This window comes from Poromitra crassiceps (assembly GCF_964638095.1).
Source record: "Poromitra crassiceps genome assembly, chromosome: 18".
In the NCBI taxonomy this organism is placed as follows: Eukaryota; Metazoa; Chordata; class Actinopteri; order Beryciformes; family Melamphaidae; genus Poromitra; species Poromitra crassiceps.
The window spans coordinates 31,531,650-31,547,962 of NC_139636.1; the positions used below are offsets into that span (position 1 = coordinate 31,531,650).

The window sequence follows — 16,313 nt, forward strand, 5'->3', positions numbered from 1 at the left end:
GAGAAGTCATGCAGCGGGTGGATTTGATGAGCGCAGAGGGAGCGCAGTGTGGAGAACGGCTGGAGGAACCACAAAATAGACTGTGTTGGAGCTGTGGAGAACCGGGCCATGTGGCGAGGTGGTGCCGAGGCGGACCCGGGAGACGGACCGGGTATGCGGGACAACGACATGGACCGCAGGGAGCCTGCTGGGCATGCGGCGCGATCGGACATTTAGCCAGAGAATGTCAAGAAGCTGTCGGGGATTGGAGGACAGCGAGAGAGGAGAGACAGGTGAGGCTTTGTTGGGCTTGCCAGTCGCCTGAACATTTAGCTAGAGACTGCACTAAGAGTGTGAACGCTGGAAGAGACACACAGCCGGGGGAGCAGCCGGAGCAACAGGCAGAGGAGCAGCGGAGTAGCGGAGCAGTGGAGCAGCCTGAGCAACAAGCGGCGGAGCAGCGGAGCAGTGCAGAGCCGATTGTTCTGGGCAGGAGAGTGACTGTTGAGCCGGCCCAGGCTAGCTGCTCTGCATACCAGCCGGTAGAGGGGGACATCATCATCAGCGACGAGACCATCAGGAGAGCGGGGATCGTTTTGAACAGCCAGAGGGAAGTGAGCGACATCATCTGCAGAGCTGTTACAGTCGGGGGAGCGGCACTCGTGTCCCCGGGGGAGCGAGAGGGGTCAAGGCCGGAGGAGACGGGCCAACCAAGCCGCTACACAGCCCCCACGGCCGCACTGCAGAAAGTCGAGGTGGAGATCGACGCCGATGGTGTCCGCCCTGCTGTCCTCAACACGCCGCACCCTGGGGGAGCGGGACGGGAGGACGAGCGAGTGCAAGAGGTGGAGCAGACAGACGAAGACAGGGCCATCTGGGAGGTCGACGGGCATGAGCGGAGACGCAGACAGATGGAGGATGCGGATATCGGTCCGGTGTATGCGTGGGTGGCGGCCGGACGCCGGCCCCCTGTGGAGGAGATTCACATGTTTTCCGGTGCCACGAAAGGATTGTGGAACATGTTTTCGGACCTGCAACTGGGTGGAGCTGGGGTTTTAGAGAGAAAGGGGCACGGGAAAAGCGGGACCCAGTGGGTGGTACCTGGTTGCCTGCGAGAATTGGCACTGAAGTGGATGCACAAGGGCCCATACGGTGATCGTGGGCCCGAAGAGACACTCAGCCTCATCCGTGGACATTTCTATTGGGGCAAACAAAAGGAGGACGTGCGGAGATACTGCAGGGAGTGTGAGGTCTGTGGGGCACAAAGGGGGGACCGAAAAGAGTTACACTGCAGAGGACTAACCCCACTGGGGGTTGAGCGGGACTAGCATGCTTTAGGTGGGACATAAGCTTTAAAAGGGGGGATGGAAATAGTGGTTGAAGTGAAGTGGGATAATGTGAATAAGAAAAAAAAAAGGTTTAAATGAAGGTAATGAAAAAAAGAATGATGTCAATGTGATGGGTTGTAAAGAGAAAAGAGGGAATGTAAATGTTGGGGCTTGTGTTAAGTGAAAATGTTGGGGAAAAGGGTGCTAATGGGAAGTAACTAAATGATGGTGGGAGTGAATGCAAAATTAAGTGGTGTTAAAGAGAAGGGCTATTGGAATGGGAATGTGAATTGAAATGTGGGTTGAATTTAAAGGAATGGGAAAAGAGGGAAGAAATGAAAAGAAATGCAAATGGTGGTGGTGGAACGAAAAATTAAGAAGTAGTGAAATAATAAGAGACAAATTGGGGGAATACAAAATGTTGTGGGGTGGTGTGTTTTGGTACAGGGGGATATGTGTGGGTTGTGGGTGTTAACGTGGGCGTTAACAAATGTTGGGTGAGGAGTATGTAGCGTTTCAGGTAATCCAGGTATTACCTGTAATGTGATGTGCAACATAAGTGTCTGGATTGTAGCTAGGAACTAATGTGTGTGGGTGTGTTCCTAAGGGAAAGGGGGTATATATGACCAGCGGCCGCAGGCCGGATGTGAGTCTAGCTATGGAGCGAGCTGAGACCGGTTGTTGTGTGTAGAGCTAGCTGTGTGAAGCTAGCTGCTAGGAGCTAAAGAAGCCTGTGAATAAAGAACCTGTACCAACTACAACTCTCCGTTCCTTGACGTATCACCGATTCGTTACAATATAATATAATATAATATAATATAATATAATATAATATAATATAACATAATATAACATAACATAATATAACACAATATAATATAATATAATATATAATATTATATTATATTATATTATATTATATTATATTATATTATATTATATAATATAATATAATATTATATTATATTATAATATAATATAATATAATATAATATAATATAATAATAATATAATAATATAATATAATGTAATAGAATAGAATAGAATAGAATAGAATAGAATAGAATAGAATAGAATAGAATATATGTCATGGCATGGCATGCATATTATGAACAGATGACAGTATTCGACAATACCAGTGTAACCGACGTGTGTGTGTGTCAGTGAATGAAACAGTCCAAGACGTTCTGGGTTTTCGCCCTCCTTCTACTTCTCTCATCACAACACCACTCTCCAACTCTCCTCCTATCTCCGCAGCGCCGTCTAGCGGCCAACTCCACTGAGACAAATAGAGGCCAGTGTGAAGGGTATAATGGGATGTGTGGGAGTAGTGGAGGGGAAGAAAGTTTCTTCCCCTCCACTAGTTTCTTCAAGAAACTAGTTGCCAGTTTTTTGAGAGGAACTGGACTGTTAACAAGACTATGGACAAGTAATGGATTAGCGGAACATTTGATGGATTAACCCAGAAGGAGGCGGTAATGCAACATGTTGTATGCCAACCCATATCTATGTGCCAACCGCCGTAAAACCAAACAGAAGAAGAAGAAGAAGAAGAAGAAGAAGAAGAAGAAGAAGAAGAAGAAGAAGAAGAAGAAGAAGAAGAAGAAGAAGAAGAAGAAGAAGAAGAAGAAGAAGAAGAAGAAGAAGAAGAAGAAGAAGAAGAAGAAGAAGAGAGAGGGGGGGGGGATAGAGAGGCTGCCTGACGTCACAGGTCAGCTGACAGGTTTGTTTTGCTGGTTCGAGCTCGTCCTCGTCCTGAAAAAAACACCAGACAGAAGAAGGAAGCGACGACGACATCAAATGGTTTCAAGTTGTAGGCTAATCTATTTTTTTTAACTAAATAACAGACACCGTAGCGACTTAACGTTTTTATAAACCCTTTCTACGTTTTTTTATTCACCTCCTGCTCGCGCTGCCACCGTTTTCTTCAATTGCGAAACGGGTTGACTTTGACGCAATATGCCTTCAGAGAAAACCTTCAAACAAAGAAGGACATTTGGTAAGTCAGTGTTATCCCAGCTGAGCTAACGTGATCGCATTTCACACGACTCGGCTGTTTTGATCACCTGATGGGTCTAGTTGTCATCTCCGTGTTGTGTGTAAACTGTATATGAGTGATTACAGCGTTTTGCTGACAGGCCACAAGCTCAAAACCTCTCTAGTGTTCATCTTGTCCAACTACTGTAGCCCCATAATGTTCCTATAGTCCAACCGAGGCCACCACGATCAACTATGTTACACACTAGACATATGTTACACACTAGACAGACACTATGTTACACACTAGACAGACACTATGTTACACACTAGACAGACACTATGTTACACACTAGACAGACACTATGTTACACACTAGACACGATCAACTATGTTACACACTAGACAGACACTATGTTACACACTAGACAGACACTGTTACACACTAGACAGACACTATGTTACACACTAGACAGACACTATGTTACACACTAGACAGACACTATGTTACACACTAGACACGATCAACTATGTTACACACTAGACAGACACTATGTTACACACTAGACAGACACTATGTTACACACTAGACAGACACTATGTTACACACTAGACAGACACTATGTTACACACTAGACATATGTTACACACTAGACACGATCAACTATGTTACACACTAGACACGATCAACTATGTTACACACTAGACAGACACTATGTTACACACTAGACAGACACTATGTTACACACTAGACAGACACTATGTTACACACTAGACATATGTTACACACTAGACACGATCATCAACTATGTTACACATAACCCAGAAAGTGACTGTAACGTTACACCTAGCTAGGTCTATCCGTGTCAACTTATCCGAAGATGACAGGAAGAATCAACTGTCCCAGACTTGTAGGCCTTTTAGCCTACACCTTAACGTTCATCACATAGTCGAATAGAACAGAATAGAACAGAATAGAATAGTTTGCTGTGTGTGTGTGTGTGTGTGTGTGTGTGTGTGTGTGTGTGTGTGTGTGTGTGTGTGTGTGTGTGTGTGTATCTAGCACGGTGGGGGAAAACAAAGTGGTGTGTCTATGCAGAGGGAGAGAGAGAGAGCTGCAGGATTGGGGGATGGGACCGTGTGGAGAGAGATGGAGTTAGTTTGCTGTTTCTTTTTGTTTGAAGGCTCGGGTGGGTTAAATGAAGGGCCTGTTAGGCCTCTATGTGGAGGATGGTTTGGGTGATGCTGTCTCACCCAGCCCTAGTTAGTTAGCTGAGTAGGCCCCGTAGCCTACTGCTAGCCTAGGCAAGTTGAGTTAGTTGTTTACCCAATTGCCTTTCTGTTACATAATCTCTAGTTTTTGACTCTGGTTGTCTGATATAATAACGCCATGTGGTTAAATGAACCCTGGAAGATCATCAGATTATACTGAATTGTATCACTACCATCTAGTGACTTATTGCCGTGATTCTCAACCTTTTTCATATCGAGGACCCCTAATTTAGTCCACATTAGACCCACGGACCACCATTTGATTTTGTCTCTTGGACCCAAATCTGAGAATATTTATTATTATTAGATATTATTATATTATTATTATTATGATTTTGTTCATAATTAATTACAACAAGACTATCTGTATTGCAGGTGATATTAGAGAGATAACAGAGAAACTAAACTATTATCAAAATAGTCATTCTTATCCATTCTTGATTTGTGTTAACATCTTGTAATGAAATCATGGTGAAGTTTAACAATTCAGTTTGCTGGGGGACCCCTGGAACCCCCTAAACGACCCCTGGTGGTCAGGACCCCACATTGAGAATCACTGACTTATTGTATGGCACAGTACTCACTAGTGAGTTGATAGTGACCAGTGCCAGCTGTATGATGCAGTATTGTTCATGTTGATGGTATGGTATCACCATGACAGAAGTTGGCGTAGTATTCATTACACACGTGATCGGGACACAGATGACAAATAGATCCCATGTCTCCTCCGGAAGCTTGGCTAGAAGCAAAGTCAACATGGACTTCAGGTGCAGCAGGTGCGTTAGTTCAACCTGCAACTTGAGCTGGTGAGCAGCACAGGGAATGCTTCTGTCAGCAGTGTGATCCCACTGGAGGTGCACAGACAATGTCAGATGTGTTTACTGTCATGTTCTTACAAGCTTGCAAAAGCACACCTGTGTGAGCCACACATCAATCTACATCTCTAAATAATCTATCATTCAACACAGTACTGTAAGTAGGCCTAGTGTGAAACGGATGCAGATTATGAGTAGAGCTGGGTATTGGTTCAAATTTCAAGAATCGATTCGATTCCGATTCACAAGGTTGCGAATCGATTAATTTCGATTCGATTCGATACGATTCGATTCCGATTCGATTGGTTAGTGATACCAAAACGTGTTTTTTGAGCTGTACCCTGAATTACATGACTGTCCAGTTATGTAACACAGGGGTTCCCAACCAGCCAAGTAGATACATGGGGAAAAAAAGTTGCAGACCTGTTGTCAATTTTAATGGTTTTAGTTACACATATATTTACTCACCAGGTGGTGACAAAGGGTAAATAAATAACAGCCTTTTCATCTGTCAATAAAGACACTTTCACAATTATGCACAGTGATTTGATTTCAGCCTATATAATTTCTAAAAGTAGATATTAATGATCAAACATTTCCATTCATGTAGCCTACAGTATTTATTTTTTTGTTTCAACTACAAACATAAATAAACGTCAACTTGAAACTATGTTTCAACTACCACACACAGCATAATATTTTAGCCTGTTTATTAAAAAAAAAAAAAAAAAGTCGATCTCTGGACATATGAATCGATAATCGAGGATTAAAATAAAAATCGATTAAAAATCGGAGAATCGATTTTTTGAACCCAGCCCTAATTATGAGGATATGGTCATTCAGAAGGAAGGGAAAAACGGATAATTTTCTGAAAGTATCATTGACGTTTGGTTATGTTGGTGGTTATATTTGCCTTGTGACGATCGCCTACTGGAGGTCATAGTCTACCCAACTCTTTATGTCACCACCTTGTTGCATTGTCACAAGGGCTTTTCCTACATGACCCAATAGGTCTAAGCAGCAGAAAAGTTTGGAAAAGCCACACAGGCCTTTTAGTTCAACGTGTTCCTGTTTTGGGACTTCTATTTTATTGCAAACTGATGACTCAAAGGTGGTTTGTTGTCCGGTCATAAGAGAGAGAGAGAGAGACACACGCACACACACACGCACGCACGCACACACACACACACACACACACACGCACGCACACACGCATAAACAGAAAGAGAGAGAGCTTCCTTGTTCCTAGGCAGTGAACTCATCTTAGACCAAATGTTATCATAGAACAACAATGTGACCTTCACTTCCCAAAGTTCGCCATAAAATGACAGCCTGAATAGGATCAACATGAGTTTTCCTAACAGTTAACACTAACAGTTGTGTGGGCAGTTAACAGTTGTGTGGGCAGAGTAACAGTTGTGTGGGCAAGATTCAAGATTCAAGATTTTTATTGTCACTCCATGGTACAAGTATCACGTGTGAAATTCTTGTGCTGTGGACTCCGTTTACAACATAGTACAAATATAACAGGGCATATGAGTGCAAAAACAACAATAGACACAACAAGCAATAAGGCAGTATAGTGATAGGACAAGTCCGAGACATATTCACTGCACATAGGTGCACATGTAATGTGCATACTTTAGACATGCTTAAACATTTTAAATTCGACGTATTTGACATACAGGTGCAAATAGCATATTCCTTATTAAACATACAATTAAACATTAGACATACGTAATGGTAGCAGCTACAGTACGGTACAGTACAGCTACTACACTATTTGTGTATGTTAACACATTGAGTGCCACAGCGCTTCAGTAAAATTGTCTGGAGCCTGTGCCAGATTCACTTCCATTCAGTTGAAAACAGCTATAGAATTTTTTCTATTAGAGCTATATTGAGAGGGCTGGACTCTACTGAAACATTGAACACTCCTGCTTCTTTCAAAGAAGAAATTTTGTTTCTAGACAGTTCCATTATGAAATGACAGCCTCTGTAAGAAGTGCACTTTCAAGGGTTTTCTGCCGTTTTTTTTTACTTTTCAAGATATAGTGACTTTTATGAATACTTTTTGCACTCTAATTTCGAGCACATTCACTGACTCTGGCTGGTGTTTTCTGATGTGGTGGCGTGGTGTGGTTTCTGTGCAGCCTGCTCCCCCCTCCCCCCTCCCCACCCCCCTCCACCCCCGAGCTGCGGGCTCCTCCCCACACGCACAGAGTCTGTTTCACAGACTCGTTTTTGCCCCGGACAGATCCCAGCGCGCAACAAGGAAGTGCCAAACGCGACTGAACGAAAAGGGCTTGGCCGTTCGGCTTCGGGTGCTGGCTTTCTGGCAGGGAATCATGTGGAGAAACAGATAGATAGAAGATAGATATAAGCAGAAGAGCTCAGTTGTGGGCACGGATGCAGCCGAGCCAACTGTCCGCTCCGCTGCAGACAGAGCAATCAATACGGCTCTGGCTGAAGCATGCATCGGTTTCCACTTTGATCACGGCTTTCTCCGCTGTCTCCTGTACAAAGTAAAGGATCTGAGGTGGGTGGAGCAGCTCCTGTGACGATGTTTAAGGTGGCGCCGTGTGATCCCTTGAAGGGATTCATGCTCACTGGCTAGGTACGACCTTAAACAGCAGAATTATGGAATAATATGAATTATGATTTTAGGACGTCCACAGACGTCCTTGGCACTCCTCGTTACTTTTTTTTAGGACGTCCACAGACGTCCTTGGCACTCAATGTGTTAAGGAGTCTCGTGGCCTGCGGGAAGAAACTGTTCCTCAAGCGATTTGTGCGTGCTTTTGGAACCCTGTATCTCCTCCCTGAGGGTAACAGGGCAGTTAACAGTTGTGTGAAATCAGTGATTGAATTAAGTTAAACTCACAAGTCGTCCTCTGTGCAAACATTTGTAACACTGTGTCAAGTCACGAGTCCGGATCATAGCAACACGAAGCAGCATCAGGTGACCCTGCCTCTCTGCTGCCTCTCTGCTGCCTCTCTGCTGCCTCTCTGCTGCCTCTCTGCTGCCTCTCTGCTGCCTCTCTGCGTTTACACCTGTACTTTCCTTTTGTTTTCCCCTGCAGTCGTGCGCAGTACAGATCAGGACACAACGACCACAAGGACGGTAGCCACCTAGTTAGTTTTGTCTGTTTGATGTTGTTCACTGACAACATTAAAAGCCAGATTATTGCCAATTCTGGCAGCAGCGGAGGTTGAGGATCCCTCTGGGAGGAGAAAAGGTAGGAGGAGTGGAAAAGATGAGCAGCGCGCTTTTCCTCCAAATGTTCATCTTTTTCAGCTTTAAACGCCCAGAGCGCTCCGTCAAAAAAACGAGACGCCACCAGTGTTTAAACGCCAGGTTGCGCTCCTTGAAAGAGGAGCACGTTTAGCGCGTCCTTACATAGAGAATGAATTGCAAAAAGGTGCTGGCAGCTCCAAAAACACTTTTGGTGGATGGCTGTAAAGGTATTAAACGGAGCCTTTTCCCCCGCTAGTCCACAGTGCTGCTATGACTGTTGTGTGTCTACCTGCTAACCTGTCTGTCTGTTAACCTGTCTGTCTTTCTGTCTGTCTGCCCCTTTGTGTCTGTCTGTTAATCTGTCTGTCTGTTAACCTGTCTGTCTTTCTGTCTGTCTGCCCCTTTGTGTCTGTTAACCTGTCTGTCTTTCTGTCTGTCTGTTAATCTGTCTGTCTGTTAACCTGTCTGTCTTTCTGTCCGTCTGCCCTACAGAACAGAGAGTAGAAGATGTGAGACTGATCCGAGAGCAGCACCCCAACAAGATTCCTGTGAGTTGAGCCACACATTCAAATATCAGGGAAATATTATGCAAATCCATTTGAAGGTGTGAGACTGGGTGTAACGTACAATTCAATACAAATACTTTACTAGCGTTCATTTCAAACCACTGTGGGGGAAAAGTGCAAGGCACAGCGATAGTCATATATAGTATAGTCATAATATGGCTGAGCTAAGCTAACCTGTAAGAACAAGCCAAGGTGGCTGACTGACTCACTCTATACCAGGTGGCTGACTGACTCACTCTATACCAGGTGGCTGACTGACTCACTCTATACCAGGTGGCTGACTGACTCACTCTATACCAGGTGGCTGACTGACTCACTCTATACCAGGTGGCTGACTGACTCACTCTATACCAGGTGACTGACTGACTCACTCTATACCAGGTGGCTGACTGACTCACTCTATACCAGGTGGCTGACTGACTCACTCTATACCAGGTGGCTGACTGACTCACTCTATACCAGGTGGCTGACTGACTCACTCTATACCAGGTGGCTGACTGACTCACTCTATACCAGGTGGCTGACTGACTCACTCTATACCAGGTGGCTGACTGACTCACTCTATACCAGGTGGCTGACTGACTCACTCTATACCAGGTGGCTGACTGACTCACTCTATACCAAGGTGGCTGACTGACTCACTCTATACCAGGTGACTGACTGACTCACTCTATACCAGGTGACTGACTGACTCACTCTATACCAGGTGACTGACTGACTCACTCTATACCAGGTGGCTGACTGACTCACTCTATACCAGGTGGCTGACTGACTCACTCTATACCAGGTGGCTGACTGACTCACTCTATACCAGGTGACTGACTGACTCACTCTATACCAGGTGGCTGACTGACTCACTCTATACCAGGTGGCTGACTGACTCACTCTATACCAGGTGGCTGACTGACTCACTCTATACCAGGTTTGACATACAGGTGCAAATAGCATATTCCTTATTAAACATACAATTAAACTCGGCGTTTTTAAGTTCGGCGTATTTGACATACGCAAATAGCATATTCCTTATTAAACATACAATTAAACATTAGACATACGTAATGGTAGCAGCTACAGTGCGGTACAGCACGGCTACTTCACTATTTGTGTATGTTAAGGAGTCTCGTGGCCTGTGGGAAGAAACTGTTCCTCAAGCGATTTGTGCGTGCTTTTGGGACCCTGTATCTTCTCCCTGAGGGTAACAGGGAGAACAGGCTGTTGTGGGGATGGTTTGTGTCTTTGATGATCTTCAGGGACCTCCTGAGGCACCGCTGTTTATACAGTTCATGCAGATCTGGCAACTCACATCCTGTTACGTGCTGGGCCGCGCGTCTCACTCTCTGTAGCGCCCTGCGGTCCATGGTGGTACGGTTCCCGTACCAGGTGGTGAAGCAGCCAGTCAGCAGGCTTTCAATGGTGCCTCTGTAGAAGTCTGTAAGGATTTCTGGCCTTAGCCCAAATTTCTTCAGCCGCCTGAGTCCGTGTATTCGCTGTTGGGCCTTTTTGACAAGACCTACGTTTCCCATGATTCTCAGCGGTTGCCGGTTGTCGACTTCCTGTTTACATTTTTTTCACTAGCAAGGAGGTGCGCTCCGCTGTCAAAGAGTGGGGACGTTTGGCTTATTTGATCCGAAATGGCTAAAAATAGTAGCATTGTGTGGTTGCATAGCGGCGATATTTTACAAAAAACGAGGTGAATGTCAATTCACTCGTACTGTACGGGCTTATTTTAGCCAAAATGGCTAAAAATAGTATGTGGTTGCATAGCGGCCGCTTTTGTTTTGAAGGCTAAACGTCCAAACCGGAACTCTTATTATTTGGTCATTGAACGGAGCTTTAGTGGTCTCTCTCTTTCAAGATTCAAGATATTGTCACTCCGTTGTACAATTATGCACGTGTGAAATTATTGTGCTGGGGGGCTCCATTACAAGACATAGGTAGGTACAAAGTCACAACAATTATTATGATTATTTTCAGTATTTTTTTTCTGCTCTCCCCAAAATCTCAATAAACCTTTATGGCATACTATTACTAGTGGTGTTGACAGTGTCGACGGTAATAGAAGATGCCAAATCATTCAAAACAATAAGCATTTTGCTTTTAGGAGCATTGTGCCAGCGTGCGGCGTTGTTCTAAAACGTGTCAACGTGTGTCGTTGCCTGGGAAACGCACATCCCATAATACAACTGTTCGCATCGTATCCCATAATAGTATGATGATACTTGGGATGCATTGCGAACATAGATGTGAACAGGTTAGCTAAAGGTTTAGCGTCACCAGTGAGGGCCCCCCCACCTTTGCAGTCGGGGTACGTTTCAAAATCCCTCCAGGCCTGAAACATCTTCTAGGGGAAACACTGAAGTATTTCATGTCTTTTTGACACTTGGTAATCGCTCAATAGATGTTGTGAACTGTTCTTGTGAGAGACGGTTGTGGCTCAACCTGCTTCATAGCCAGGTGTCGGTTGGATCCTAACAACCACCAACACACACGCACTCACACACACATGCACGCACGCACACACACACACACACACACATACACACACACACACACACACACACACACACACACACACAACTCCTCCTGTTCCACCTGCTAATTTCTGAGATAGAATGTCACCACAGCTTCCATCTGCTGTCCCATTACAGCTTCCTCTCACTTTGAATGCCCCACCCCACCCCAACACACACACACACACACACACACACACACACACACACACACACACACACACACACACACACACACACAGACACACACACACACAGACACACACACACACACACACACACACACACACACACACACACACACACACACACACACACACACACACACACACACAGCCCCCAGGCGTGTGTGTGTTTCCTGTATTCTCTCTTGGGATGATAAAGTGTCACGTCATGGTAGATGTTCAGAGCAGAGGCCAGATGTGCTGTGTCACTGTAATGTGACTCCATGGGAGAGAGGCGGGGGGGGGGGGGAGGGGCTACAGACTAGGGCTGCTTATCATTAAATATAACTGTGATAGCAATACCAGTACCCTTTATGGTGAGACCGATACCAATGGAGTACTTTGAGATGATTATTATTTTTGGTTGCATTTTAGCATGCTGAACTGTCAACTCCGTCACATAGATGGAGCTGGGCAGTAGTGTGCAGGTGCTGAGCTGCAGGGGAAGCTGAAGCTGAATAACAGTGTTCAAAAAATGAATGAAAACAGCTGACACACTGCATGGGCTCTGTTTTCACTCATTTATTTATTTAGCACCAAGAAAGTGATGTTTTGTGTGTCAAGCTCTTCATCATGAAGCTCTTCATCATGAGGCTCTTCATCATGAAGCTCTTCATCATGAAGCTCTTCATGATGAAGAGCCTCAGAATAGTCTAAGACTAAGAATAGTCTAAGACTAGGCGAAGACTAAGAATAGTCTAACACTAGTCTGAGACTACGAATAGTCTAAGACTAGGCTATAGTCTAAGACTAGTCTAAGACTAAGAATAGTCTAAGACTAGTCTAAGACTAGGCTAAGACTAAGAATAGTCTAAGACTAGTCTAAGACTAGGCTAAGACTAAGAATAGTCCAGGAAAACAGAAGAGATGGAATTCTATCAGTCTTATTGTGTTCGGTCAGTAATCACTCAGCAAAATTCATTCCTGTGTGTGTGTGTGTGTGTGTGTGTGTGTGTGTGTGTGTGTGTGTGTGTGTGTGTGTGTGTGTGTGTGTGTGTGTGTGTGTGTGTGTGTGTGTTTGTGTGTGTGTGTGCTATAGGTGATCATTGAGAGGTATAAAGGAGAGAAACAGCTTCCCATCCTGGACAAGACCAAGTTCCTGGTGCCAGACCACGTCAACATGAGTGAACTCATCAAGATCATCAGGTACAGTAGGACCTCTCCTCTCTTCTTGTCTCCTCTCCTCTCCTCTCCCCTCCCCTCCTCTCCTCCTCTCCTCTCCTCTCCTCCTCTCCTCCTCTCCTCTCCTCCTCTCCTCGTCTCTCCTCCTCCTTCTCTCTCCTCTCCTCTCCTCTCCTCTCCTCCTCCTTCTCTCTCCTCTCATCCTCTCCTCTCCTCCTCCTCTCTCCTCTCCTCACCTCTCCTAACTCTGTGCGATGTTGTTGTTTCTCCACCAGGAGGCGTCTCCAGCTAAACTCCAACCAGGCATTCTTCCTGTTGGTCAACGGGCACAGCATGGTGTCGGTGTCGGCAGCCATCTCGGAGGTGTACGAGCGCGAGCGGGACCAAGACGGCTTCCTCTACATGGTGTACGCCTCCCAGGAGACCTTCGGCGCCGCCCAATGAACACCCTCCGCTTCCACCTGGCCAGCGATTGGACAATGATAGTTTTAGACGCCCTCCCCCCTCCCCCAACTCTAACGTGACCCTCTCTCCCAGCACACACACCCTTACTTACATCCAATGTACACCAGATGCGGATCCGGTAAAACTGCAGGAGCGGACTCTCTGACAGGTCATATGAGTGTGGGTCTGTTCGCAGCCGTACCGGAGCCATACCGCATCTGTCCCGGAGCTGGTGGACATGAGCCCTTAGTCTTAGGGCAAACACACACACACACACAGACACAGACACACACACACACACACACACACACACACACACACACACACACAGACACAGAAACACACACACAGACACACAGCGTTGAAGGGCTCGTATGTTTTCTGCTCCCTCTCCTTCCCTCCTCTGGCCCTTAGCCCCTCCCCTCCATTCAGATCTGGCCCTTAGCCCCTCCCCTCCATTCAGATCTGGCCCTTAGCCCCTCCCCTCCATTCAGATCAGATTGGTTCAGATCAGATTTATTTCTCATTGTGTTCACGTCGCGCTCGCCCCACCACTCAACCAGATCAGCAGCGAGTCTTAAGTAGAGAATGTGTGTGTGTATATAGAATAGAATCTTACGTTTCTGTCTCCACTTCCTCATTCTCTCTCCCATAGAGACACTGTGGAGCGCGTCATCGTTTAGAAACCACGCCCAAAACGGGGGAAAACACAAACTCCCGTCCAATCCTGGCGTTCTCCTATGTCGCGTGCACGGTCGGGTGTTGCACAAAAAGATCGTATATGCGGAAGATGAACACTCCAACTTACTTCATTGACTGCAACATCCACATTTTTCTTCTCGCCAATTCTCAATGGCTTCCTTGTTTTGCTCGGGAGTACAAAAAAACTTTAACTGGCGATTTTTTTTTTTACATTTTTTGTGTGCGCAGCCCCACCACACAACAGCTTTTAGCTATGTTTAATTCAAGGAAAATGAATGGGACTGAACGGAGCGATTTCCCCCGTGATGGGCGTGGCCTATTTCATGCAGTGTCTCTATATATAAATGTGTGTGTGTGACTCAGGCCAATAGAATCTTACGTTTCTGTCTCCACTTCCTCGTTCTCTCTCCCATGACTCACGGCGGCGTGTCGCATTGTTGACGCCGTCAACAACCTGTTTCCTGGGTGTGGTGCTACACCACCTGTCTCTCGCTCTCTCTCTACACACACACACACACACAAACACACACACACACACACACACACACACACACACACACACACACACACACATATATATATATATATATATATATATATATATATATATATATGTGTGTGTATACAGTATGTAGAGGGAATCTCTTGCGCTTCAGTTCGGTGCTCTCAGACAAGGACAGGATACTGGAAACAGTTGAATAGACCGGAGCACAAGAAATCACTGGCAAGCAAATGTAATCAGGTAGAAGAAGTAACGTTTGGACGCTTAGCAGCGTCTTGTTCAGAGTCAAAACGACTGTTCTGTTCTTAGCCTACGAACAAAGATAAGCATCATTTTACGATGTGTTTTGGAAACCAACACCCCGGAGAGGGAGACACTTCTGCTGAGGGTTTATGGATGTAAGATGTCAACTCTTGTGTCACCGCATTTTCTGGGAGGTTTCTGTCACATTCCCTTCTTACAGCGTTTGTAGCCCCTCCCCCCCTGCCTGCCTTGTAGCCTAAACGCATCGCTATAAAGAAGAAAAGATGTGCTATTTGAACAGATGATTGTAGTTTGTGTACAGATCATATTGACGATGACTTTGTGTGAGCGTCTCAGTGAGAGTATAACCGGCAGACTTTGGACACTATGAGGGGCGTGGCTTGGCTGCACACGTGCATGAATCACTGAGGATGTTTATGAGAATGATGATTTGCTTGAAACGTGTTCATGTTTTCCTCTCGTCCGCTGTGTTTGGCGTTCTCATGAAGGGGATCGCCTCAGATCCCCGTGAAGAATGTGTCCACAGCCCGATGAGCAGAGTGGCACATCTGTCTGTCAGGCTGCCCATCTTTGTTTTGCTCTTTGATCCTACAGGCCAACAATGTTAGGAGCACTTTGGGGAGCCCAGAGCTTAAAGGAACCCAGAGCTTAAAGGAATATGCGTCTAGAATATTCTATTAGTCTGCACATGTTTCTTTACACTTTCTATAGCGTGTGCTGTCGTGCTTATCCCAATCTCCCTCGCTCTCTTCTTCACAGATGGAGGTTTAGCCGCTTTTATATCGCTGTGTTTTATCTTTTTGCTTCCTTTTTTATTATTTAATGTGATTTTATTTCATTGCATAATACTGTATGTATTTTACTCTCGCTGTCTTATGTCATAAGTACAAAGGTGATTTTTATTTTGTTTTTTTTTCTGACTAGTGAAAAGCATTGTGTGTTTGTAACAGAGCGGTGGAGCACTAGTGAAAACCATTGTGTGTTTGTAACAGAGCGGCGGAGCACTAGTGAAAACCATTGTGTGTTTGTAACAGAGGGGTGGAGCATTTGTTTCAGCGTTGTCTTTCTGCCTGCTCCTCTGTTTCACACTCACGTCCGCACACACACACACACAGCAATATGACATATCACACCGCCTCCTTTCATCTATTTATGTTGCTATTTTCTAAACAATAAAAGGGAAAAAAAAAGAAATGTTGTTCATTGTGTTGCTCAACTTCAACATCCAATTAAATTGCTACACACATTCTCATACAGGGTTCTGACGCAAGTATGGAATTTGATTTTAGTATTTTCCAGGTCTGGAAAAGTATGTAAAAAAGGAAAATAGAGTATGGAAAAATATTTGTTTCCAGACTATTGTCTATTGT

General features: G+C 45.2%; 1 protein-coding gene across 1 annotated transcript; it reads left to right on the forward strand.

Annotated features, from left to right (window-relative positions):
• Positions 1-3,009: 3,009 nt before the first annotated feature.
• map1lc3b (microtubule-associated protein 1 light chain 3 beta) lies at positions 3,010-13,480 on the forward strand. The gene is made up of 4 exons (XM_083654629.1): positions 3,010-3,306; positions 9,102-9,157; positions 12,949-13,055; positions 13,307-13,480. Exons 1-4 carry the CDS (start codon positions 3,267-3,269, stop codon positions 13,473-13,475), a joined length of 372 nt encoding a protein of 123 aa, XP_083510755.1. The 5' UTR covers positions 3,010-3,266; the 3' UTR covers positions 13,476-13,480.
• Positions 13,481-16,313: the final 2,833 nt, after the last annotated feature.

What these genes read in the sequence shown, in the direction of transcription:
- map1lc3b (XM_083654629.1), top strand. Translation starts at nt 3,267, where the DNA reads ATGCCTTCAGAGAAAACCTTCAAACAAAGAAGGACATTTG. An exon ending in AGCACCCCAACAAGATTCCT is followed by an intron (nt 9,158 to 12,948) that starts GTGAGTTGAGCC and finishes TGTGTGCTATAG; the next exon opens with GTGATCATTGAGAGGTATAA. An exon ending in GAACTCATCAAGATCATCAG is followed by an intron (nt 13,056 to 13,306) that starts GTACAGTAGGAC and finishes TTTCTCCACCAG; the next exon opens with GAGGCGTCTCCAGCTAAACT.